The sequence below is a fragment of the Sapajus apella genome, unplaced genomic scaffold, assembly GCF_009761245.1.
Source record: "Sapajus apella isolate SASKATOON/1434 unplaced genomic scaffold, GSC_monkey_1.0 scaffold122, whole genome shotgun sequence".
NCBI lineage: Eukaryota > Metazoa > Chordata > Mammalia > Primates > Cebidae > Sapajus > Sapajus apella.
This window is the reverse complement of record NW_022437062.1, coordinates 7,802,702-7,830,695: the sequence shown is the minus strand read 5'-3', so window position 1 is coordinate 7,830,695 and position 27,994 is coordinate 7,802,702. Positions and strand designations below refer to the sequence as shown.

Sequence of the window (27,994 nt, the reverse complement as noted above, 5' to 3'; positions counted from 1 at the left end):
TTACCTATCTCATTCATGTGCCTAGAATAGTGCCTGAAAATGGGAAGTGCTTAATAATTATAATATTTGCTAAATGACTGATTTATTGCATTAATGAGGTAATGATTTAGCTAAATTCAACTGGAGTTTCTCCTTTCTTGCTTTTCTCATTCTTCTGTTCAGCAAACCATATGTTGACTTAACAACTTCCTCATGGAAGCTTTCACTTCCTGGTTGCGAAGTGTATAAATAACAGGGTTCATCAAAGGAAAGATGACTGTATGGAAAAGAGAAACTACCTTGTCAGCTGGGAAAGCCTGGAAGGGGCGAGTGTAGATGAAAATAGCAGGTCCAAACATGAGAAATACAATGATAATATGGGTGGTGCATGTGGAGATAGCCTTGTTCTTTCCTTCAGAGGAGTGCTCCCTTATACGACAGAGGATGACTGCATAGGAGGCTAGAAGACCCAAGAAGCACAAAAGGCTGAGCAGGCCGCTGTTGGAGACCATCAGAAGCTCTACCACAAAGGTATCAGTGCAGGCCAGCTTGATGACCTGTGAAACATCACAGAAGAAGTTATCGAGCTGGTTTGGGCCACAGAAAGGCAAGTGCAGGATAAGGGCTACTTGTACAATGGAATGGGTAAAGCCCCCAAGCCACAGAGCCAATAGTAATGCATAGCAGGCTCTAGAGTTCATGGTGGTTGAATAGCGTAAAGGCCGGCAGATGGCGATATAGCGGTCAAAGGCCATCACAACAAGAAGGAACATCTCTCCTGCTCCAAGAAAATGCAAGAAAAAGAGCTGAGTGATGCAGCCTCTGTAGGAGATGACCTTGTTCTCAGAGAGGAAGTCCACCAGCATCCTGGGAACCACAATGAAGGAGTAGGATGCATCCAGGAAGGCCAAGTTGCCCAGAAAGAAATAGAGGGGGGCTGTGAGCCCAGGGTCTGACCTTATGGTGAACATAATGAGAAAATTTCCAGGGAGGATGATGAGGTAGAAAATTAAGACTAGCACAAAGACCAGAAGTTGAATATCTCGAGACTGGGTCAGACCAAGAAGGATGAATTCTGTCACCACTGTGAGATTCTCTGTTTCCATCTTTTCTAACTCTGCAGAATAAAACAGGCCAAAGTGTTACCTGGTGTAACCACCTTCTCATCTGTTTTGTGTCTCCTCTCTAGATAAGAACATTATTTGTGGCAACCAACATTGTCTAGTTGAAGACACCTTATGCCTCATAACTCTTGTATCCTGAGTTAACCCTTCTATCCATCCTCTTTATTTCTCACTAAAATAAATACAAATTTTTCTGTGGCCACACTTTTATGCCTATTTAATCCCATACTTTTAGATAACTGCGCTCCCATAGGACTCCAGGCTACTTTGCTTGAAGAATATTAGAAGTTGTCTGATTAAAGCAAAACTTAAGCATGATCAAGTTTGTCCGTTTTGTTTTTGTTGCTGTTGGTGGTGGTCCACTGTCTCTATTAGATTAGTTGCTAGGTTTTAGTCCCTTTTCTTCCTGTTGCAGAATAAAGTGCTTTCACCATTGCTTCTCTCTCTCAGTTCCTGTGGAATTCTTGGCTCCTGGTTGTTACCTGACTGGTTTCTAAATTTGTTCCTTTCTTATTATTGCCATCACATTGTTCTGCTTTGGTGCCCTTGTACATTCTTACTTCAAACTGGTCACCAGGATAGCAGGCAAGATCTGTATATTTCTCTTAACTTGGAGGAATTCCCTAGTTACAGCCTGGTTGAGTGCTAGCTAATATTAATTCAGTTTCACCTACTCTCTATGTATCCATAACCTACTTCTTCTTAAGATCTCAGACTGAGAGCCAAATGATATTTTCACAAATATTTTTCATAATGCAAAATTTATCAGAATATGTAGAAGATTTTTACTTTCTCAGCTAATAAAATTAAAATATAGTAGAGCTGGAATTGGCCATATGGAACATATAATCTGAGGTACTCGTTTGAGAGATAAAAAAATGCAATTGCAGGCAAGTTTTAAACTTCCAGTGAGTTTTCTTTTCTCTCATTAGCAAGTGATAGAAGAAAGCAGGTGTTTATTCCTAAGTTTACACTGTTTACAAAATTATTTAGTGTCTCATCAATTGGCAATATTTTATTTAGGCACTTAAGTAAATATAATGCTGCATGTCTAAATATTCCACCTTTCTGGCCATAGCTTTGTTTAAATATGTATTCTATTCATGTTGGAGAAATCCAGAATTAAGGTTTATCTGTATACTAATCTCCAAACTTAGATATGTTCACCCAAAGAGATGTATAAGATAATCCATTGGAGTGCATAAAAATAATGGAATTTTCTCCACATTATTATAAACTATGTTTTTCAAAATATATTTGTGGTTATATTTTAATTATTATGTTGAGATGATTGTAAAACATTTTATAAATAAATACACGTGATGATACCATGCATGTTTCACATTGGAATGAATGATTTCAAAGATAAAATATTGCTAATTATAACAAAATACTACAAATATTACCCTTAACTTTTGATTACATACAATATTTATTTTCAAAAGTGCTGTGGATACAATATCATGCAATGTGACAATAAAAAAGAAGTATTGATACATGCTACAACATGTTGATGCTTGCATGAACTCTGTAAATATGCTTAAAACCATTGAATTTATACACTTTAAATGGTGAATTTTATAATGTGCTGATTATATTTCAATACAACTTTTTTTTTTTGAAGCAGTGCTTCAAAATGTGGGGGAGGAGGACTAGAGGAGATAAATTCCTAATTGAAATTTGACAGAAATTACTAGAAAGAGGAACTAGAAAGAGAGAAGCGAGGAAAAGAATAAAGAAAAATTAGCCTTAAAAATCCATAAAGAAGGCCGGGCACGGTGGCTCAAGCCTGTAATCCCAGCACTTTGGGAGGCGGAGGCGGGTGGATCACCAGGTCAAGAGATCGAGACCATCCTGGTCAATATGGTGAAACCCCGTCTCTACTAAAAATACAAAAAATTAGCTGGGCATGGTGGTGCATACCTGTAATCCCAGCTGCTCAGGTGGCTGAGGCAGGAAAATTACCTGAACCCAGGAGGCGGAGGTTGCGGTGAGCCGAGATCGTGCCATTGCACTCCAGCCTGGGTAACATGAGTGAAACTCTGTCTCAAAAAAAAAAAAAAAAAAAAAATCCATAAAGAAAATTCATAGGAAATGAATTGAAATAGGTGATATATTGGCATTTTACAGCAGAGCTATTAGAATACATCAGAACATTTGTTGTATGTGATTAGTAATATTCGTAACTAGCAGCACATGCTGTGGAACAGGCACTTACAACACATGGGCACATATTTGTGCATTCCAAATACATGTTCACACTTGCATAACTACACACCTAGTGAATCTAAGAAAACCGAAATTGGAAAAAAGTATTCTAGTGTTCCTCAAATTAGTTTTGGCATTTCCTTTTCTTTTTTACCCACTCAGACATCTCTTGGCTGCCACATTCATACCTTGCTCTGCCTACAGAAACCTGGTCTTAAGAACTTAAGTCGGAAGCTCCTTCCCCTGCTCCTACCTTTTGTTCATTTCAAGTGCTCAATTGTAGTTAATTATCTCATGCTTCTCCAGGTTGAGGATTCCAAGACACAGAGAACACCTGAGAGTTTCAGCTTCTCCCACTCTTCCTTTGCTTTTATTTTCTACTATTCGCCTCTATTGTCTGTTAACTAACAGGTGAAATTCCATGTTACTTAACATCTTTAATCCATTTTTCTTCTTTCTTCCGTTCTCATTTATGTACCTTTTGTTCTGGTGATTCTCAAATTGTAGTCATCAGAGATGGAGGACAGATATGCATCAGGTGGGCATTCCTCTGTACAGAATGAGTTCCTGAGAAAAAAAGCACAAAACAGTGGATCTCACGTGGGCAAACTTCTTGTTCTAGTTACACAGGACAAAGGAGCATTCAGTGTAGGCCAAGACAAAAACCTGAATGATTGTCACCATCTCTAACCTTCCTTATTATTTCAACAGATTTTTTTTAAAAAATCCTTTGATATTGAAGATGCGTAAGTAGAGAGGGTCCCCATACTGTCCCCCACAACTCCTTCCAGACTACAGAGCAGCAAGCATCTGCAGGCAACAGTATGCATACCTCAATTCCAAACTGCTCTCAGATCAGCTCCTGAAGCCACGTGTTTAGAGACCTGACCACCATCCTAGCAGCTCACTCCCTTCTCTTTCCCCATTCCTTTCTCTTGCTTCTTTCTTATTTCCCATCTTTGTCCATTCTCTTTCTGCGAATTCTGTCTTCACACACTCATTTACAACAATTATTCCTTTTCATTCGCCTTTAGCTTATGTTTCCTGTGACTTTCTTTTCCATTTTTTCTTGCAATTTATTTTCCTAATCCCTTGCTTTTCCTCCTTCTTTGCTCTCTTTCTTATCATTCTCCTTCTTCTCTTATTTGGCCACATTCTTTCAGTCTTAAGTATGTATTGCTAGATATAAGAGCCCTGTGCAGGTGAAGAAATACATGTAACTGATTGTGGGAACCAGAGGTTTCCAAACTTGTGAAGTCAATGAAGTTTGTCTCTGAGACTCAGCCCACCCTTTTTGACAGATGTGATTCCTTATCTCTTCCTCCCTTTTACATTTGGCTTAGGATAAAGAAGAAATCAGTCATTTGTATTGTGTACAAATTGAAATCCAGGTGGTAAATCTCCATAATCAATTGGAGATTGATATTCTCATTTTTAAAATAATTTTATTTTTAAAATAATAATTTTAAAATATTTTAATATTTTTATTTTTATTTTTAATAAAAACAAATATTTTTATTTTTAAAATAATAGTAGAATTAAAAACTTCAGCACCCTTAAAAAGTACTAAACATTCAACATAGTAGGAAGCTTATTTGAGAAACAGGGTAGAAAGTGCTGCACACCTGAATTAGAACTCACCCTTACTCTGTTTCTGCAGCATAATTCTGTTCTCATAAATTTTAAGGCAGCAGATAACCAAGACAAATGGCATAAATTTGTTTCAATCATTTTTCTTTTTCTCTATTTCATTTAAATGTAAAGAACCATAAGAAATTTACCTTGGTGGGAACCCGTTGCTACTCTCAAACAAGCTATTCTTTTCTGTCTGATAAAAGGGAGATTAGCTAATTATTTCACAGTTTGTCCTTAAATATATGTTCTCATGCCGGAATATTACAGATTCTGAAATCTATTCATGTGTAATGCAATTAAGGCAATAGAGAATGTGCTTTGGGATTTTACTGCTACCTGAAGTCTGCAGAGTTCTACCAATGGGAATTATTAGTCTGTCAACTAGAATTAGACAAAGAGAGACAAGAACATTTTAAAGATTAAATATTAAAAACGTATGCCAGTGAATACCTCATTGAGTCATGTTAGGGTTTTGAATTTGGCATTTTATCAGTGACAGTGATAGTGGAATGGCACATACATTTATTAGGCAAAATGATTAATGATTATTTCAATGTTTGTAATGCTTTATTTAACTCAGTACATCTAAATTATTATCATTTCAAACTTTGTCTTTAAATAAAAAGAGTTTTATGGAATCTTGTAGACCAGCTCCTCTAGGGGTGTGCCTCTCAAATAAAAGAAGAAATACTCTATTATATTACAGCTTTTTTTGAATATGTGGATCATGTGTCCTACTATAGCATAATGATCTTTCTGGGTTCTAATGAAATAATATAATATTTTATAGTACATAACATAAAAATACTATAAAAATATTTATTCTTCCCATGAAAAAGCAAACTGATAGTGGGAAAAAAAAGAAAAGGAGAAAAAATAGTATAAAATATTTAATCATACAAGAAAAAAATCAAAGTAAGGTTTTTTGTAACACATTAAAAAGAAAGATGCCATCCCTCTGAGCCACATTAAAACTAAAATACCAAACTTTAATAAAGCAAATTCAATACATAGTCAAGTATACTTTCATTCACATTTATGCTCAGATCAGCCAGAGATCCCGTGGGAGACATTTAAAAGTGGAAGGAGGTGAAGAGAGGGAGAGAACATTTTAGGAGGTTTCTTTCCTGTTATAATCTGTGCCTCAACTTCAAACATATACCATTTTCCTTGAGTGAAAGCTATTCCCCGAAAGACAGAAAGTTAGAAATATAAAATTGGAAAAGAGAGAACAGAGGCAAAAAAAAAAAAGAAAAAAGAAAAAGCACACATAAAAAAAATAGGAGAAAAGATGGAGAGAAAGAGAAGCAATACCCACATACCCACAGAGATGCATGTACCACAAAGCCATACACACAGGTTTAGAAAGAAAAAAAAGATAAGAGAGGGGGAGGGGCAGAGAGAGAAGAAAAAACAGAGCAGTAAAGCTATGTTTTGGAACTGCATATTCTTTTGTTTTTGTTTTTTATTTTTATTTTAGTTTTGTTTCATTTAACTACAGACTTCCCAGGGATGTCACCTCTCAATATTGACAACAATGCTTTAGTATTAGTTAGAGGAAGACATTTAACTGAGATATTAACTAGTGTACATCCCTCTTACATTCTTTCATTCTCCCACATTTTATTACCTTTTCGTTGTTGCTGTTCTTTCCCCTCTGCTGAGAACGCTTTTTCATCTTAGGCAATTTTATACTATTAAAAAGAAAGATGTATGTTTGTACGGATGTGTGTGTGTTTCAATAGATGTATCTTAGATTGGCTTGAACTAGCTTTCTAAACAGGGCATCTATTTGTATTGAAAGTAGCACGACACTGGAGCTCAAAAGACGAGTTTGCAGTCCTGGTTCCAACCATGATGGTTCTGTTTTTTGAGAAAATGTCAAAAACTTGCTTCGATGTTTTCTCATCTACTGAGTTGAAAATGTATTTAGTTTACAAAAGGTTTTGGGTGTTTCTCATTTGGAAAACTTATTATGGTAAGTAATTGGCCACTGATTATTATGTACAATGTCCTTGATCTCAGGGATTTGACATTCTACTGGAAGGAGTCAGACAAAGAACAACAACAAAAAAAGATAATAAAATGTGGGAGAATGAAAGAATATAACAGAGGGATGTGTTGGAGGGTGAATGAGGGCAGGAGGTTGTCATTTTAGATTGGGTAGTTAGAAAAGTTATCTCTAAGGAGCTGACATTTAAGCTGTGGTTTGAATGACTAGGGTGGGGCATTTCAGGCAATGTGAAGAGCAAGAATGGAGACTATGGAACAGGATTGAGCTGGCACATTAAGGCACAGGAAGGAGACCGTGGTGATGAGGAAATGGTGAACATAAGAAGTAAAAGCATAAGGCAACATTAGAGAGGTAGGCAGATGTTATCTAGCACATGGCATTTGGTGTTTAATTATGATGTCGACAATTGAAATCTTTAGGTCGTTCTGGCTATTGTGTGGAGAATGGATTTGAGGGAGGCAAGTACAGAAGCAAGGAGAACAGTTTGAAGATGTTGCAGTACCAGGTACAAAAGATGATGCTGGTAACTTGACCTGATGGAGAGTGAGAGGTGGAGACAGTAGTAAGAAGAATTCAGAGAACTTGACATGTTATTTTGATGGTGGAGATATTTAGACTTGCTGATAGACATGATGTCTTAAAAACTCAGATTTTAGATGAAATAGCTATGTATAGAAGTGTAATTTAATAACATTATGAAGATTCAAATAAGATAAGGTTGTGATGGGAAAGAACTATGCTTTTTTAAAGGTACAGGTAATTTTCACATAGGAAATATATTTGCATGGTTAAGCATTTTTAAAAAGTAGAAATGTGGCCACTTTTTTTGCAACCTACCACAATTAGTTTATTCTCAATTTATTCAGAGATTTTTTTATAGAAAACAAAATACATACTGAGTTAGAATACTATTAAAATTATTTGTTTATAATCCTTTAAGTTGCAGTTTTCTCAGACATAAAGCTACTGAGTTACATTTTCTTGCCTGAAAATTTGTAGGTTTTGATTCAGTGCCCCTTCCATTTTAAAAATGTTGGTTAATTATTTTCTGGAGGAACTGTATGTGTGACATTCCTCCGAGGTTTTGTCATCTAAAAAGTTGAAAATGTATTTCCTTACTTGACAAATCTTTTGGGTGTTTATCATTTGGAAATCTTATTAGATAGGTAAGTAATTAGATACTGATTATTATATACAAGGCCCTTGGTCTCAGGGATTTGATATTCTAGTGGAGTTGACTTTTCAGCAACTAGATTGCTACTCAGTGAGAACTGTATAGGTTATACCTCTCTAAATCCTGGTTATGAAAACCTCTTTCTCTGAGATGGTTTTCATTTTCTTCTTTGTATGTTTCATGTTATTAATTTTACTAAAATGAGATTTTAGTTTGTAATTTAAGAAATAGTATCACTAGTTTATTTTGAAAAATAAATTGTGTCAATGTTTACAAAACATGATAGCAAACAGTCATATTTTGCTCAGGATAGCAAACAAGGAACAAATAGGTGCAAAATAGATTCCAATGTTTCAGGCAAGTCAGTTCTTGATAGTGTAACATGATGTTTGACTAAAAATTTTACTTTATTTAATGATAAATTGCTGACATTGAACACAGATGGTAATCAGCAATTTGAAAAAAAAGTGGAGGAGAAATCCCCCAGAATTTAAAATCACATTGATAAAACTTAGGGAATTGGGAAAATTGGTTTTTTTACGGGCAGGTCATCTAGGTACTTTGGAGACAGCAATACAAATTAAAGGAATAGCTATGCAGATGTTCTCTAATATCTATACCTATTTACTTACTCTTGGGATGCAGGGTGGGTTCAACATAGGCAAATCAATAACTGTTATCCACCACATAAGCAGAATTAAAATCAAAAATGGCACAATCATCTTAATGACACAGAAAAATGTTTGATATAGTCTAACACTGCTTCATGATAAAAACACTCAAGAAACTAGGCATTATAGAAGGAACTTATCTCAAAATAATAAGAGCTATCTATGGCAAACCCACTGCCAAATCTTACTGAATGGGAAAAAGCTGGCAGAGACACACAAAAAAAGAAAAGAAACCTTCAGGCCAATACCCTTGATGAACATCAATTTGAAAATCCTCAGTGAAATACTGGCAAACCAAATCCAGCAGCACATCAAAAATTTTAGCCACCACGATCAAGTCAGATTTATCCCTGGGATGCAAGGCTGGTTCAACATACACAAATCAATAAACATACTCTATCACATAAACAGAATTAAACGTACTCTATCACGTAAACAGAACCAATGACAAAAACCACATGATTATCTTAATAGATGCAGAAAAGGCCTTTGTTAAAATTCAACAACCCTTCATGTTAAAAACTCTCAATAAGCTAGGTATTGACTGAGCATATCTCAAAATAATAAGAGCTATTTACGACAAACCCACAGCCAATATCATACCGAATGGGTAAAAGCTGGAAGCATTCCCTTTGAAAACCGGCACAAGACAAGGATGCCCTCTCTCAACTATCCTACTCAACATAGTATTGGAAGTTCTAACCAGGGCAATCAGGCAAGAGAAAGAAATAAAGTGTATTCAATTAGGGAGAGAGGAAGGCTCTGTATGAAATTGTCTCTGTTTGAAGATGACATGATCCTATATTTAGGAAACCCCATTGATTTAGCCCAAGAACTCTTTAAGCTGATAAGCAACTTCAGCAAAGTGTCAGGATAAAAAATCAATGTGAAAATAATTAAAAGCATTTCTATACACCAATAATAGACAAACAGAGAGCCAAATCATGAATAAACTCCCACTCACAATTGCTACAAAGAGAATAAAATACCTAGGAATACAGCTAACAAGGAATGTGAAGGACCTCTGCAAGGAGGACTACAAACCACTACTCAAGGAAATAAGAGATGACACAAACAAAAGGAAAAACATTCCGTCCTCGTGGATAGGAAGAGTCAGTATTGCGAAAGTGACCACACTGCTCAAAGTAATTTATAGATTCAATGCTAATTTCCTTCAAGCTACCACTGACATTCTTCACAGAATTAGAGAAAAACTACTTTAAATTTCATGTGGAACCAAATAAGAGCCTGCATAGCCAAGACAGTCCTAAGCAAAAAGAACAAAGCTGGAAGCATCATGCAACCTGACTTCAAACTATACTACAAGGCTACAGCAACCAAAACAGCATGATACTGGTACGAAAACAGAGATATAGACCAGTGGAACAGAAGAGAGACCTCACACTTTAGGTGTTAGGCATATCGCTCATATAAAGAAGCCACCAGGCAGGGTTTGTGTGAGCAACGTGGCTGTTTATTCACCAGGGTGCAGGCAGCCTGAGTCAGAAAAGACAGTCAGCAAAGGGCAGTGGGATAGGAGTTGGTTTTGTAGGTTTGGTTTAGGCAGTGGAAAGTTACAGAAGCTACAGTTCAGAGCGGTTTTGCAAGCCGGGGGGTGTTGCCAGGGGCGGTGGAGGGGAGGTGTCATGGGATGCATCGTTACAGGGATAGGGGTTACCTATTACAAACAGGCATGGTCATAAGGGTGGGGATTATCAGTTGCAAGTAGAGGGGAGGGTGCAGTAAATTACATAGTTACAGGGGTAGGGGCCTTGAGAAATCTAATGTCTACAGGGGAAGCTTTGCAAGGCTAAGCAAGAACAACGGTTGAATGTTGCAGTGGGAAAGCAATCAGGTAAGGCAGGAACCAGATGTTTCACCTCTTTTTGCCGCGTCTGATTACTTTAGACTTTCTGGCTCCTGGAGATCATCCAGAGGTGTACATACAGGTCACCAAGGCTATAATGGCCAGGCTTTGACTTGGAGACCTGACACTAGAAAGCTACTCCAGCTTTTGGGAAGCAAAGCTGTGTGGACTCCAGTCAACTCTCTCACCCAGGGTTATTGCCTGTGAGGACCAAGGGGACCGAGTGGTGAGGACTGTAAATACCTAAGGTGCTGTTGGGGGTTGCTGGAATCCTCTTACCTACTTTTTCACCACAGAGAGATGTTCCCCTTAGTTCCTATCTGATCTTGGCTGAGGAATTGAGTGATGGAGTCCCAGTGTTTGCTTCTGTTCTTTATGTGGCTGTCCTGAGTTTCTGTGCTCATCAGTGTTTCTGTTACTGCTTTTATTTGTTCTGGTGCTCCCCATTAGTTATTTTTGTTAAAATGTAGTTGTTTATTCCTTGTTTTTGCTGCCTTTGTGGAAAGGGTAAGCACTAGGGGCTTCTCGTCAGCCATCTTACTAACATCATCCTCCAAGAGGGAACTTCTTAAAATAGGAAGTCTTTTCTTGGAGTTGACACTCAAGCTAAAACCTGAGTGATGAGAAGGAGCCAGGCTTGCCTATAGCTGGGTAAAGTACTCTATAAACTCCCAGGAAGCAGCATATGCAGAGATACAAAAATCTGAAATAGCATAGCATGTTCAGGTGTTTACCAGCAGTTTGTGCATTGGGAGATGTGGTTTGCAAAGGCAGATGAGGTTTCTGGGAAATAACTGTGGGCACCTTAGACCAATGAGAGAAGATATGTTCAAAAATCACAGACCAGCCTGTTGTCAAAGAGTACAGAGGGCTGGGCACAGTGGCTCATACCTGTAATCCCAGCACTTTGGGAAACCAAGGTGGGTACATCATTTGAGGTCAGGAGTTCAAGACCAGCCTGGCCAACATGGCAAAACCCCATCTCTACTAAAAATACAAAAATTAACCAGGGGCTGATGGCTTGTGCCTGTAGTCCCAGCTGCATAAAAGGCTGAGGCACAAGAATTACTTGAACCTGGGAGGCAGACATTGCAGTGAGCTGAGATCATACCACTGCACCCCAACCTGGGCAACAGAGCAATACTTCATCTCTAAATAAATAAATAGATAGATAGATAGGGCACAGAGTAGGATATACTAGAGGGGTATTGCCCACTTGGCAAAATATAACAAACTGGTATTGTGATTCTCCTTTTTTATTTTAAAATTCTGAATTTTTGTTAGATTTGAGGTATTAGGGGTGGGAAACCCCAACCTCCTTGACTTAAGGTGAGTTTACAGCCAATATAATTTTTTATCATCATTTAAATCTTAACTCGTCTCACTTTTAACCCTTCCTATTTATGTCTAAATCATTAACCATCGAAAAATAGCAGGAGCATAAGTATTTTCAGTACTCATTATACTCTTTATATGGTACTCTATGGGTAATGTGTCCCTGAAGTTTTAAATTTATATAATTATGTTTTCAAAGAATTCACAGTTTTTAATTTTTATAACAACCAAGATACACTTTATTGAAATCTGGATATATTGTGTCTCTCTCTTTTTCCCTTATATAGAAGTAATTAATCCTTATTAGATCAGATAAACTTTGATCTTGACCCTGAGCTCAAAAAATTGTAGTAAAACTAACCACTGCTAAACTATCAAATTGTTGCATAATGGAGAAAGTCAGGCTATTCAGCTTCTATTTCTAATCAAAATTCCTAGCACTAAACAATGGTTAAATCCACAAGAATGAACACCATTTACTATTAATACTACTGGTTCAATAAACACATGATAGATTCAAATATTTTCTACAAAGTATCTGATGATGAATAATATGATGAATATGTATTGGTTTTAAACACCTTACATTTTCATAAGCTTTATAAATTTGTCCAGTTAGGATTTTTACTGCTCCACATGTATTTTTACTGTTATTATTTGTGACATATCTTAGCAGATCCCACTTCACGTTATACTGAATTTGTGTTTTTTCAACTTTGAAAATATTATCAACTATAGTTTTGCCACATAAATTATTAATAGAGGCTAATGTCTCAGCCAGGTTACACTTGGCATTGACTCCTAAAATTACAGGCAATTGAAAAGTATTGATTGTATGTCAACCTGTCAACAGCCAAAGGAAACCACTTGATATAATTTACCTTGTTTTTTAATTGCCTTGTTTTTATTGATGTTGTTCCAACATCCTTGAATCTTCAAAAAACTGTTCTTATTGAAAGGCTAGACTCTTTAAACAGGTTTATATTATCTGAACACCTCTATTTGGCTGTAGCAATCAAACAAGATTTAATTATTTACCATCGGTAAATGTCTCTCCTTCTTTGGCCAACAAATGAGCTACTTAGAAATTTACTTTTGTTGTGCCTTCATTTTCATTTTTTATTGTTGGAAAGAAATTTTACTGTAATGAGATATTTCATTTTAAATTTTCTAGTTTTTCTGTGAGTGCTTAGTAATGATTATACGACATATTGTATTCCCTAAGTATACCAGTATACATTGCCTAATCACAGTGTTCTGCTGTCTACTTCAGTACAAAATAGTCCACACTCTACTATGCTTTAGACACGCTAGAAGTCTACTTTTCTCTGCTTTTCAGATCTTTGCATAATAGATATGCATGTGTGTATCAGTCAGGGTTCAAACATGGAAGCAGAACCAATAGGTATAAATTTACTAGAAGGAATTGGCTTATGAAACTCTTTTAAGTGTTTGTCTGCTTGGGTTTTTGTTTTTGTTTGGTGTTTTGTTTTGTTGTTGCTATAAGGTTTGCAATACATGTTTTTTTAAATTATCACAGTCTGCTTTCAAATAATTCTATACTACTTCACATGTAGTGTAAAAAAAGTTTCCTCTCTCCTGTTCTTTGTTTTATTGTTGTCATACAATTTATTTCTACATACATCATTATCTTCATAACATACTGTTATGATTTTCTTTTTAAACGGTTTTGGTTTTTAGTTTTTGATATTTGAAATAAGATCTCACTTTGTCACCCAGGCTGGAGTGCAGTGGATCACCACTCATTGCAGGCCCGGCCCCCGGGGCTTAAGTAATCCTCCTACCTCAGCCTCCCAAGTAGCTGGAACTACAGTGACACACAACCACATCTAATGTTTGTACTTTTTGTAGATACAAGGTTTTGCCATGTTGCCCAGGCTGGTCTGAAAATCCTGGGTTAAAAATTCACCCACCTAAATCTCCCGAAGTGCCGAGATTACAGGCATAAGCCATTGCATCTGGCCAACAGTTTTGTTTGTTTGTTTGTTTTTTGAGGTGGAGTCTTGCTCTGTCACCCAGGCTAGAGTGCAGTGGCGCGATCTCAGCTTACTCTAACCTCTGCCTCCTGGATTCAAGCAATTCTTCTGCCTCAGCCTGCCTAGGAGCTGGGACTATAGGCATGCATCACCATACCCGACTAATTTTTTGTACTTTTAGTAGAGACAGGTTTCATGGTGTTAGCCAGGATGATCTCGATCTCCTGATCTTGTGATCTGCCCCCCTCAGCCTCCCAACAGTTTTTGTTTATTTGTTTGTTTTGTTTGTTTGTTGAGACAGAGTCTTGCTCTGTCTCCCAGGCTGGAGTGCAGTAGCGAGATCTCAGCTCACTGCAACCTCCGCCTCCCGGGCTTAAGCGATTCTCCTGCTTCAGCCTCCTGAGTAACTGGGATTACAGGTGTGGGCCACCACGCCCAGCTAATTTTTGTATTTTTAGTAGACATGGGGTTTCACCATGTTCATCAGGCTGGTCTCAAACTCCTGACTTCCCGATCCACCCCCCTCAGCCTCCCAAAGTGCTGGGATTACAGGCTTAAGCTACCACGCCCAGCCTGCCCACAGTTTTTTAGAGTTTGGGTTTTTTTTAACTTTTATCTTAAGTTCAGGGGTACGTTTGCAAGTTTGTTCTATAGGTAAACCTGTGTCATTGGGGATTGTTGTACAGATTATTTTTGTTACCTAGGTATTAAGCCTAGTATTCATTAGTTATTTTTCCTGATCCTCTCCCTCCTCCCACTCTCCACCCTCTTGTAGGCACCAGTGTCTGTTGTTCATGTGTCCATGAGTTCTCATTATTTAGCTCCCACTTATAAGTGAGAGCATGCAATATTTGGTTTTCTGTTCTTGAATTAGTTTGCTAAGGATAATGGCCTACATCTGCATCCATGTTCTGGCAAAAGACTGTATCTTGTTCTTTTTTTTTTTTTTTTTCTTGAGATGGAGTATTGCTCTGTCACCAGGCTGGAGTGCAGTGGCACAATCTCAGCTCACTGCAAGATCCGGGTTCAAGCAATTTTCCTGCCTCAGCCTCCTCAGTAGCTGGAACTATAGGCACATGGCACCATGCCCAGCTAATTTTTTTTATTTTTAGTAGAGACGGGGTTTCATCGTGTTGGCCAGAATGGACTCGATCTCTTGACCTCATGATCCACCCACCTCAGCCTCCTAAAGTGCTGGGATGACAGACATGAGCCATCGTGTCCAGCCTTGTTCTTTTTCGTGGCTGCATAGTATTCCATGGTGTATATGTACCACATTTTCTTTATCCAATCTACCATTGATGGGCATTTAGTTTGATTCAATATCTTCACTATTGTGAATAGTGCTGCAATGAACATACATGCGTGTATTCTTATGATAGAATAAATTATATTTCTTTGGGTATTTGCCAGGTCAAATGGTAGTTCTGTTTTTAGCTCTTTGAGGAATCAATACACTGCTTTCCACAATGGTTAAACTAATGTACACTCCCACCAACAGTGAATAAGCATTCCTGTTTCTCCAGAACCTCACCAGCATCTGTGATACTTTGGCTTTTTAATAATAGCCATTCTGCTGACTGGTGTGAGATGGTATCTCATTGTGGGTTTTAGGGGATTTTTGAGACACGGTCTTCCTCTAAGGGCAGGCTAAAGGGCAGTGGCACCATCTTGGCTCACTGCAACTTCCACCTTCCGTGTTCAAGCAATTCTCCCACCTCAGCCTCCCTAGTAGTTGGGACTACAAGCATGAACCATCATGCCCAGCTTCATTATGGTTTTGATTTACAATTCTCTATCAGTGATGTTGAGCTTTTTTTCATGTGATTGTTAGCCACATGTGTGTCTTCTTTTTCTTTGCCCACATTTTTATGAGGCTGTTTATATTTTTCTTGTAAATTTGTTTGAATTCCTTATCGATGCTGACGCTGATACTAAACTATTGTCAGATGCATAGATGGCCAAAACTTTCTTCCATGCTATAGTTGTCTGTTTACTGTGTTGATAGTTCCTTTTGCTGTGCAGAAACTTAAGAGTTTTTGATGAGAGGGGACAGTTATATTTACCATTTCTAGTGGTACATATTTACCGTTGTCATAATACATATTTACCTAGATATTTACCATTTCTAGAGTTTTTTTTTTTTTTTTTTTTGGAGAGACAACATCTCACTCTGTTGCCCAGGCTATAATGCAATGGTGAACATGGCTCACTGCGGCTTCAGCCTCCTGGACTCAAGCAGTCCTCCCGCTTCAGCCTCCCAAGTACCTAAGACTACAGGTGCAGGTGCATGCCACCACAACCAGCTAATTTTTTAAATTATTATTTTGTGTAGAGATGAGGATTCACTGTGTTGACCAGGTGATCTAAAACTCCTGGCCTCAAACACTCCTCCTGCCGTGGCTTCCCAAAGTGCTAGGATTACAGGCATGACTCTGCTGTTCATTTCTTTCTCAATATCAAATTTCTATCTTGCATCATTTTCCTTTTGCCTGAAGTACTTTGATATTGCTGTGGTCAAGGTCTGCATTAGATTAATTCTCTAAGATTTTGTTTGTTTGAAAAAGTCTTTGTTTCACCTTCAATTGTGAGAAATATTTTTACTGAATAGAGTTCTTGATTGAGAGTGGATTTGTTTTGTTTTTTAAAACATTAATGATATTTCTCCATTGTCTTCTGAGTTGCATAGTTTCTGATAAGAAGTCATTTGCTTTCATTCTGTATGTAATAACTTTTTTAGTCTGGTTGCCTTTAAATTTTTGTCCTCATTAGTTCTTTTCAGCAATTAGTGATGTTTCTTGACAAGCATTTTACAACCTTTTCTGATAGTTTCATCATTTCTATATTTTCTTGTTCTGTTTCTGTTGACTTATTTTTCTTCTAGGGGTCATATTTTCCTGCTTCTTTGCATGCCTGGTAATTTTTACTTGCATGCTAGCCATTATGGTTTTTCTATTGTTGATTTTTGCATTTTGTTGCATTCCTTTAGATAGTGTTGGATTTTGTTTTAGCATTTAGATCATTATAATTTTTCACTCCACTTCTAAATATCTATTATAAGATTTGGGGAGATACTTTCCAAAGAATGATTGCAAATCATAACCAAGGACGAAGGGAAATCTTGTCCTCTTTGCTTGATTCAATCCAACCTGGTGCAATCACTTTAAAAGAAATATAAAAAGCTAAAATGACTCTTGGAGCGTTCTCAGATTATTTGATGAGGAAAACTTTCTTTTTTCTTCACTACTTTCTTTAAATAAATGGTTTGTTCTATTTCTTGAAACACCCAGGAGCTCTGGGTGATGGTTAATGCTGAGTGTCAAACTGATTGGATTGAAGCTGCAAAGTATTGATCCTGGGTGTGTCTGTGAGGATGTTGCCAAAGGAGATGTGACAGTTAATACTGAGTGTCAACTTGACTGAATTGAAAGATACAAAGTGTTGATCCTTGGTGTGTCTCTGAAGGTGTTTGCAAAAGAGATTAACATTTGACCCTGGGGGGGAAGGCAGATCCACCCTTAATCTGGTGGGCATAATCTAATCAGCTGCCGGCGAATATAGAGCAAGGAGAAAAACATGTAAAGGAGAGACTGGCCTAGCCTCCCAGCGTACATCTTTCTCCAGTGCTGGATGCTTTCTGTCCTCCAACATCAGACTCCAAGTTCTTCAGTTTTGGGACTCGGAATGGCTCTCCTTCTTCCTCAGCTTGTAGATGGCCTATTGTGGGACCTTGTGATTCTTTACATTAATACTCAATAAGTGCCCCATACATATATATACACACACACACACACACACACACACACACACACACACACACACATATATATGTACTATTAGTTCTGTCACTCTAGAGAACCCTAAGTAATACACATTTTGGTACCAGGAGTGGTTCTAGAGGAACAAAATATTAAGGATAGAGTCACTGGTTTTGGGGTTTCTAGAGTTGCCTGATTAATATGATTAGACTCAAAAATGGTAAGGACTCTACTCCTAATAGTATGGAGTATACTAATAGTCCTTGATGTGAATTGTTTAGAGAGTTATGCAATATAAATGCATTTGACACCCCTGATTTACTGCTCATGAGAGGCAAGGCGTTTCATGACTCCATACATAATACCTTTGACCATATATGGGAAGCCAAAGAGTATAATGAAGCTATCGGTTCTTCCTCAGTTCAGTGGACAAAGTGATGAAAGAAAATGATGATCTCAGGGATTCTGTCTCCCAGCTTCAGAAGATACTGAGCCTCAAATCTGCCAGATACTTTCTTCCCTTGAAATTTGGACTTCAAGTTTGTCAGTTCTGGGACTCCAGCTATCCTTGATCCTCATCTTGCAGACAGCCTATTATAGGACCTTATATATATATATATGTATACATACACACATATGTATTTATAGATATATGTATCCATACATATATATGTGTATGGATACATATATGTATATACGTATGTATACATATATACATACATACATTCACATGTGTGGCATGTGTTTACCTATGTAACTATCCTGCAAGGTCTGCACATGTACCGCAGAACTTCTAGTATAATAAACAATCTCTTGTATTAGGGTCCTCTAGAGGGAGAGAACTAATAGAATATATGTATATACATACGTATGTATACATATACATACGTATGTATTTACTGCTCTTGGAGTATGTATGTATACATATGTATGTACACATGTGTATACATACGTATACATATATATGTATACACATGCATATATACATACATATGTATATATACACACATGTATGTATACACACGTATATATGTATGCACACATGTGTACATATGTATACATGTATATGTGTATACATATGTATGCATGCATATATATACATGTATGTGTGTACATGTATACATGTATGCATGTACATGTGTGTACATATACATGTGTGTATGCATATATACACATGTATGTATGCATGTATACGTGTGTGTGCACACGTATATTTATGTATACAGATATACATATTTTATGTATACATATGTACATATTTTATGTATACATATGTATACATGTGTATACGCATATGTATTTTTATACATGTATATATATAAAATATGTATATATACATAAAAATATATATACATAAACATTTATACATAAAAGATATACATTTTATGTATACGTAAAATATACATATTTTTAATATGTGTGTGTGTATGTGTATATATATATATATGTATGTATATATTCTATTATTTCCCTCCCTCTAGAGAACCCTGACTAATACAAGAGATTTTTTTTTTAATTATACTTGAAGTTCTGGGGTACATGTGCAGATCTTGCAGGATAGTTACATAAACACATGCCATGGTAGTTTGCTACTTCCATTTCCCCATCAACTACATTAGGTATTCCTCCTAATGTTATCCCTCCTCAATCTCCCCATCCCCTGCTATCCCTCCCCTAACCCCAGATCCCCCAACAGACTCCAGTGTGTGATATTCCCCTCCCTGTGTCCATGTATTCTTATTGTTCAACACGCTCTTATGAGTGAGAACATGTGGTGTTTGGTTTTCTGTTATTTTGTCAGTTTGCTGAGAATGATGGTTTCCAGATTCATCCATGTCCCTGCAAAGGACATGAACTCATCCTTCTTTATGGCTACATAGTATTCCATAGTGTATATGTGCCACATTTTCTTTATCCAGTCTATCACTGATGGGCATTTGGGTTGGTTTCAAGTCTTTGCTATTGTAAACAGTGCCACAGTGAACATACATGAGTATATGTCTTTATAATAGAACACTTTATAGTCCTTTGGGCATATACTCAGTAATGGAATTGCTGGGTCAAATTCTATTTCTAGATCCTTGATGAATCACCACACTGTCTTCCACAATTATTGAACTAATTTACACTCCCACCAGCAGTGTTAAAGCGTTTCTGTTTCTCTACATCCTTTCTAGCATCTGTTGTCATGAGATTTTTTAATTATCACAATTCTAATTGGCATGAGATGGCATCTAAATGTGGTTTTGATTTGCATTTCTCTAATGAACAGTGATGATGAACATATTTCCATATGTTTGCTGGCCGCATAAATGTCTTCTTTTGAGAAGTGTCTGTTCGTATCCTTTGCCCACTTTTTGATGGGGTTGTTTTTTTCTTGTAAATTTGTTTTAGTTCTTTGTAGATTCTGGACCTTAGCACTTTGTCAGATGGGTAAATGGCAAAATTTTTTCCCATTCTGTTGGTTGCCCATTCACTCTAATGATAGTTTCTTTTGCTGTGCAGAAGCTCTTAAGTATAATTAGATCCCATTTGTTTGTTTTTTTTTTGGCTTTTGTTGCCAATGCTTTTGGTGTTTTAGTCATTAAGTCCTTGCCTGTGCCTATGTCCTGAATAGTTCGCCTAGGTTTTCTTCTAGGGTTTTTATGGTGTTAGGTCTTATGTTTAAGTCTTTAATCCATCTTGAGTTAATTTCTGTATAAGGTGTAAGGAAGGGGTCCAGTTTCAGCTTTCTGCACATGGCTACCCAGTTTTCCCAACACCATTTATTGAACAGAGAATCCTTTCCCCATTGCTTGTTTTTGTCCAGTTTGTCAAAGATCAGATGGTTGTAGTTGTGTGGCATTAATTCCAAGGTCCCTGTTCTGCTTCATTGGTCTATATCTCTGTTTTTGTACCAATACCATGCTGTTTTGATTACTGCAGCCTTGTAGTATAGTTTGAAGTCAGGTAGCATGATGCCTCCAGCTTTGTTCTTTTTGCCTAGGATTGTCATGGCTATGGACTAAGGACTGCTTTTTGGTTCTATATGAAGTACAAGGTGGTTTTTTCCAGTTCTGTGAAGAAAGTCAGTGGTAGCTTGATGGGGATAGCATTGAATTTATAAATTACATTGGGCAGTATGGCCATTTTTATGATATTGATTCTTCCTAATCCTGAGTATGGAATGTTTCTCCATCTGTTTGTGTCCTCTCTTATTACCTTGAGCAGTGCTTTGTAGTTCTCCTTGAAGAGGTCCTTCACATCCTTTGTTAGTTGTATTTCTAGGTATTTTATTCTCTTTGTAGCAATCATGAATGGGAGTTCGCTCATGCTTTAGCTCTCTGTTTGTCTGTTGTTCATGTATAGGAATGCTTGTGATTTTCCCACATTGATTTTGTATTCTGAGACTTTGCTGAAGTTGCTTATCATCTTAAGGAGATTTGGGGTTGAGATGATGGGGTCTTCTAAATATACAATGTTGTCATCTGCAAATAGAGACAATTTGACTTCCTCTTTTCCTTATTGAATATTCTTTATTTATTTTTCTTGCCTAATTGCTCTGGCTAGAACTTCCAACACTATATTGAATAGGAGTGGTGAGAGAGGGCATCATTGTCTAGTGCCAGTTTTCAAAGAGAATGCTTCCAGCTTTTGCCTGCTGAGTATGATATTGGCTGTGGGTTTGTCATAAATAGCTTTTATATTTTTGAGATATATTCCATCGATACCAAGTTTATTCAGAGTTTTTATCATAAAGGGCTGTTGAATTTTGTCAAAGGCCTTCTCTGCATCTATTGAGATAATCCTGTGTTTTTTGTCTTTGGTTCTGTTTATGTGATGCATTATATTTATAGATTTGCATATGTTGAATCAGCCTTGCATCCCTGGGATGAAGCCTACTTGATCGTGATGAATAAGCTTTTTGATGTGCTGTTGCATTTGATTTGCCAGTATTTTATTAAAGATTTTTGCATCAATGTTCATCATGGATATTGGCCTAAAATTTTCTTTTCGAGTTATGTCTCTGCCAGGTTTTGGTATCAGTATGATGTTGGTCTCATAAAATGAGTTAAGGAGGATTCTCTCTTTTTGTATTGTTTGGAATAGTTTCAGAAGGAATGGTACCAACTCCTCTTTGTATATGTGGTAGATTTTTGAAGGGTTTTTTTTGTGTCTCTATCTCCTTCAGTTCTGCTCTGGTTTTAGTTATTTCTTGTCTTCTGCTAGCTTTTGGATTTGTTTGATTTTGCTCCTCTAGTTCTTTTAATGGTGATGATAAGGTGTTGATTTTTTATCTTTCCTTGCTTCTCATGTGGGCATTTAGTGTGATAAATTTCCCTCTAGACAGTGCTGTAACTGTGTCCCAAGAATCTGATACATTGTGTCTTCATTCTCACTGGTTTTGAAGAACACCTTTATTTCTGCCTTCTTTCATTATTTATTCAGTAATCATTCAGGAACAAATTGTTCAGTTTCCATGTAGTTGTGTGGTTTTGGGTGAGTTTCTTAATCATGAGTTCTAATTTGATTGCACTGTGGTCTGAGGGACAGTTTGTCATGATTTCTGTTCTTTTGCATTTGCTGAGGAGTGATTTACTTCCAATTATGTGGTCCAATTTAGAGTAAGTGCAATGTGGTGCTGAGAAGGATGTATGTTATGTAGATTTGGAATGGAGAGTTCTGTAGATGTCTATTAGGTTCACTTGGTCCAGATTTGAGTTCAAGTCCTGGATATCCTTGTTAATTTCTGTCTTGTTGATCTGTCTAACATTGACAGTGGAGTGTTAGAGTCTCCCACTATTATTGTGTGGGAGCCTAAGTCATTTTATGTGTTGGGTGCTCCTGTATTGGGTGCATATATATTTAGGATAGTTAGCTCTTCTTATTGCATTGATCCCTTTTCCATTATGTAACACCCTTCTTTATCGCTATTTATCTCTGTTGGTTTAAAGTCCGTTATATCAGATACTAGGATTGCAACCCCTGCTTTTTCTGATTCTCTATTTGCTTGGTAAATCTTCCTCTATCTCTTTATTTTGAGTCTATGTGTGTCTTCACTCATGAGATGGGTCTCCTGAATACAGCACACCAATGGGTCTTGATGCTTTATCCAGTTTGCCAGTCTGTTTCTTTTGATTGGAGCATTTAGCCTGGTTACATTTAAGGTTATTATTGTTACATGTGAATTTGATCCTGCCATTTTGATGCTAGCTGATTGTTTTGCCTGTTAGTTGATGCAGTTTCTTCATTGTGTCAATGCTCTTTACCATTTGGTATGTTTTTGTAGTGGCTGATACTGGTTGTTCCTTTCCATGTTAGTACTTCCTTCAGGAGCTCTTGTAAGGCAGGCTTTGTGGTGACAAAATCTCTCAGAAATTGCTTGTCTGTAAAGGATTTTATTTCTCCTTCACTTATGAAACTTAGATTGGCTGGATTTGAAATTCTGGGTAGAAAGTGCTTTTCTTTAAGAACATTGAATACTGGACCCCACTCTCTCTGACTTACAGGGTTTCTGCCAAGAGATCCACTGTGAGTCTGATGGGCTTCCCTTTGTGGGTAACCTGACCTTTCTCTCTGGCTACACTTAACATTTTTTTCTTCATTTCAACCCTGATGAATCTGATGATTATGTGTCTTGGGGTTGCTCTTCTTGAGGAATATCCTTGTGGTGTTCTTTGTATTTCCTGTACTTGAATGTTGGCCTGGCTTGCTAGGTTGGAGAAGTGCTCCTGGATAATATCATGAAGAGTGTTTTCCAGCTTGGATTTATTCTCCCCATCACATTCAGGTACACCAAGCAAACATAGATTAGGTCTTTTCACATAATCCCATATTTCTTCTAGGCTTTGTTCATTTCTTTTCACTATTTTGTCTCTAACCTTGTCTTATGTTATCCCATCGAGTTGATCTCCAACCTCTGACATCCTTTCTTCTGCTTTATCAATCTGGCTATTGAAACTTGTGTGTGCTTCACGACATTCTGATGCTGTGTTTTTCAGCTTCATCAAACCATTTATGTTCTGCTCCAAGCTGGTTATTCTAGTTAGAATTTCATCTAACCTTTTTTCAAGATTCTTAGTTTCTTCGCATTAGGTTAAGAACACGCTCCTTTAGCTCAGAGAAGTTTTTTATTACCTACCTTCTGAAACCTGCTTCTGTCAATTTGTCAAACTCATTCTCCATCCAGTTTTGTTTCTGCACTGGTGACAAGTTGTGATCCCTTGGAGGAAGAGAGGCATTCTTGTTTTTGGTGATTTCATCATTTTTGCACTGGTTTCTTACCATCTTTGTGGATTTATCTACCTTTAGTCTTTGAAGTTGGTGATTCTCGGATGGGTCTCTGAGTGGACATTCTATCCATTGAGGTTGAAGCTATTTCTTTCTGTTTTTTTAGTTTCAGACTGCTGAAGGTCCACTCCAGATCCTGTTTGTCTGAGAATCACCTGCAGGGGCTGCAGAACAGCAAAGATTACTGCCTGTTCCTTCCTCTGGTAGCTTCATCCCAGAAGGGTACCCACCAGATATCAGCCAGAGCTCTCCTGTATAAGGTGACTCCTTGGATATACAGGGTTCAGGGAGCTGCTTGAGGAGGCAGTCTGTCCCTTATCAGAGCTCAAGTGCTGTGCTGGGAGCTCCATTGCTCCCTTAAGAGCTGCTGGGCAGGGACGTTTAAGTTTGCTGCAGTGGAACTCACAACTGCCCCTTTTCCCAAGTACTCTGTCCCAGGAAGGTGGGGCTTTATCTATAGGTCCCTGACATGCTGCCACATTTTTTCAGAGATGCCTTGCCCAGCAAGGAGGGAGTCTAGTCACAGTCTGCCTGCAGAGGTGTTGCTGAGCTGCCACAGGCTTCCTCAAGCTGCTGTGTAAACTTCCTCGCAGTTTTGTTTACACAGGTAATGTTAAACTGCCTCAGTAATGGTGGATGCCCTTCTCCCACTTAGCTCCACCATCCTGGGTTGAGCTCAGACTGCTGTGCTGGCTGTGAAACTCTCAAGCCAGTGGGTTTCAGTTTGCTTGTCTTTGTGAGGGTGGGACCTGCAGAGCCAGATCACGTGGCTCCCTGCCTTCAGCCCCTTTTATTTAGGGGAATGGGTGGCTCTGGCTCACAGATGTTCCAGGAACCAGTTAAAACAGCCACCGAGATTTGTGCTGGAAACCCATAGCAGTTGTTCACCCAGCGGGAATCTCCTGGTCTGTGGGCTGTAAAGACCGTGGGAGAAGCACAATATCTGAACCGGGGTGCTGGAGTGGCTGGAAAAGTACCCACTGGCCTCTGTAGGAGGGGCATCATCCAGCCCATTGCACTTTCCAGGTGAGGCAGTGCCCCACCCTATCTCAGCAGGGTAACCCTCCTTGGGCTACACCCACTGTCCAACCAGTCCCATTGAGGTGAACCTGATACCTCGGTTGGAAATACAGAGATCACTAGCCTTCTGCATCTCCCTCACTGGGAAATGCAGTCCGGAGCTGTTCCTACAAGAGATTAACATTTGAGTCAGTGGGCTGGGAAAGGCAAACCCACCCTTACTCTGGGTGGGTACCATCTAATCAGCTGCGAGCCTGGCTGGGATATAAAGCAGGAAGAAAAAAATGTGAAAAGGCTAGACTGGCCAAGCCTCCCAGCCTACGTCTTCCTCTCACGCTGGATGCTTCCTGTTCTTAAACATCAGACTCCAGGTTCTTCAGTTTTGGGACTTGGACTAACTCCTCTTGCTCCTCAGCTTGCAGACAGCCTATTGTGTGACCTTGTGATCCTGTGATTTCTTAATAAACTCCCCTTTATATATTGGTAATTAGTTCTGTCCCTCTAGAGAATACTGACTAATACACTCCCTATAAGCCAAAATAATAGGCATGTCTTTTTCTTGTTTTAGAATTGTCTTCTACAGAAGTACCCCACAAAACATATTTCAGCAATGGTCACTGACAAAGCAAGCTTCAAAGGGATGTCTGTTGGTCATAAAACCAGCCTTTCCATTCCAGAAAAGTTATTATGTAAAACATCTAATTCATAATCTTCTGAAAATTATATTAAGAAAATATATTTTCTATACCACATAATTCTCATTAGGTTACATAAACTTATTTAATTTGTATTATGTATACATAGAGAACAACTGATCAAAGTTCTATTTAAATATTTCTTGATTCAACTCCTTAGCTTTAACTCTTTCATATGAGTAATCAAGACTTTTTAAATGGCAAAGGTAGGATTAAAAAAATATATCTGTGTTTATCTCTTCCACTATTGCATTATTCTACTCATTCTCTGTATCATTTCTAAAATATTAAAAACAAATAAAAATTAAAGTAGAAACTAGGGCTGAATTTTTTAAAAAATGATTTCCTCCTGGTTCTTGTAAATGATGTGCTGTTATAATATCATAGTCTAATTAGCCAGGCATGGAGGTGCATGTCTGTAGTCCTAGTTCTCAGGAGGCTGAAGCAAGAGGATTGCTTGAGCCCTGGGGTTCAAGCCCAGCCTAGGCAACTTAGTAAGACCCTGTCTCTACAAATTAAAAATTAAAAACTTATCTGAGAATGGTGATACATGCATATCATCCTAGCCACTTGAGAGGCTAAGATGGGAGGATCACTTGAACCCAAGAGTTGGAGGCTGCAGTGAGCTGTGATCACTCCACTGCACCCCAGCCTGGATAACAAAGGGAGACCCTATCTCTAAATTAAATAAAATAGAATAAATCACAGTCTCATGCAGGGACTCATGCTAAATTCTCATGCCTATAGTGGAACAAGGAGGACCGCCTTATAGCAGTTCTTTTTATAATTACTGGGCTACTAATTCCTATGGAACATCTATGATCATGCTACCTCATAGCTCTTTCTACTCAGTATGACAAAAAAAATTTTTTTTGAGACCGGATTTCCCTCTGTCACCAAGGCTGAAGTTCAGTGGTTCAATCATAGCTCATACAGCCTCAAACTCCTAGACTCAAGTGATCCTGTCACCTCAGCCTTCCAAGTAGCTGGCACCCCCACGTCACACACAGGAGCACACCATCACGCTTTATTAGTTGTTTTTTGTTGTCGTTGTTTTCTGTTTTTTAGAGATGGGATTTCACTGTGGTGTTGCCAGGGCTGGTCTTGAACTCCTTTTTTTGTGGGGTGGGGGGTGGCGAAGTGTAGCGGGGTGAGCCTGTCTCCAGATCTGTGACCTGGATCCAGTACCCCGCCCTTTCTGCAGATGCCCTGCGAAGCGGGGGAGCGGAAAGCAGCGTGGTGGACGGCCAGCCCTCGCTTGCTTTGCAAGTGGCACTTTCTATTTATTGGTTGTAAGCTGAGACCTAGGCCAGAGCCACCGTGCGCGCGCTGTCGGGGTCCCACGGCTCCCGCAGCTGTTCTGGGGCTCAAGGCGGGAACCCCAAGAGCTCAGCCAGGCCGTGTCCTGGGCCTAGTGGCGGGAACAGCTGGCGGGGGGTGGGGGGTGGAAGGTAGGAGGCGGGGGGGGGGGGGGGGGGGGGGCGCGAGGAGGATTTGCAGCGTCCTCTCTCTCCGCTCTCTGCCGCCCCTGTGTGCTCCGGTGCTTCTCCTTGCCTTGTGGGCGTCTGCGGGGTCCCAGTGTCCCGCTTCCAGCCCCCGCCGGGCATACCCCCCACCCAGCCCCAGGCTTTGTCCGCCTGTGGCTGGGTGGGCAGGGTCGGTGCAGGCGATGGGGGTCCGGGCCCGTGGGGGCTGGGGAGGGCCGAGGCAGGGAGTTGCGCTTGGGGTGGGATTCTCAGCTGTGGGCCTGGCAAAGGTCTTTTCTCCTAATCTCGTTGATTCCTTTTGTGCCCACCGGAGGTCGGGAATCCAGGTTTCTCAGCTGCTGCCCCTGACTGCCAAGAACTAGCTCGGCAGGGAGACGCCCACCCAGGTGGGTTGAGGGTATTGAGAGAGGCACACACCCCGGTAGTCCCGAGAGCAGATCTATCCTGGGGACCAACAGCCTGAGAGCCTGCCTGGCCTCAAGCAATTCTCCCTCCTCAGCCTCCCAAACTGGCATTTGAGCCGCATGAGCCACCATACCCAGCCAATATGACTTTTTAAAATCTCTAGTGCCGTCTCTTGGTAAAGTATTTTTCTCTATCTGGAAAAGTTACGTTCTCTTTGGAAGGCTCATGTATTATTAGGGAAGGAAAAGACTACTTCCCTGCCAGCCATATCAACCTTTGAGAGCTGTGGGATTATGGATTCCAAATCAGATCATTGTAGCATCCCAGACACCGTCCTTCCGTTCTCTCTTTTCCA

General features: G+C 38.8%; 1 protein-coding gene and 1 long non-coding RNA gene across 2 annotated transcripts in view; both read right to left on the bottom strand.

Annotated features, from left to right (window-relative positions):
- Positions 1 to 158: 158 nt before the first annotated feature.
- LOC116538800 (olfactory receptor 4N5) lies at positions 159 to 1,085 on the bottom strand. The gene has a single exon (XM_032261347.1). It carries the CDS (start codon positions 1,083 to 1,085, stop codon positions 159 to 161), a length of 927 nt encoding a protein of 308 aa, XP_032117238.1.
- A 21,489-nt stretch (positions 1,086 to 22,574) lies between these two features.
- The window catches only part of LOC116538799, a 16,481-nt gene continuing 11,061 nt past the window's right edge, over positions 22,575 to 27,994 (bottom strand). The window contains exons 2-3 of the long non-coding RNA XR_004263784.1: positions 25,375 to 25,380; positions 22,575 to 22,664 (exon numbers count right to left, since the gene is read on the bottom strand). This is a non-coding gene — a long non-coding RNA (uncharacterized LOC116538799). The remainder of the gene's footprint in view (positions 22,665 to 25,374; positions 25,381 to 27,994) is intronic.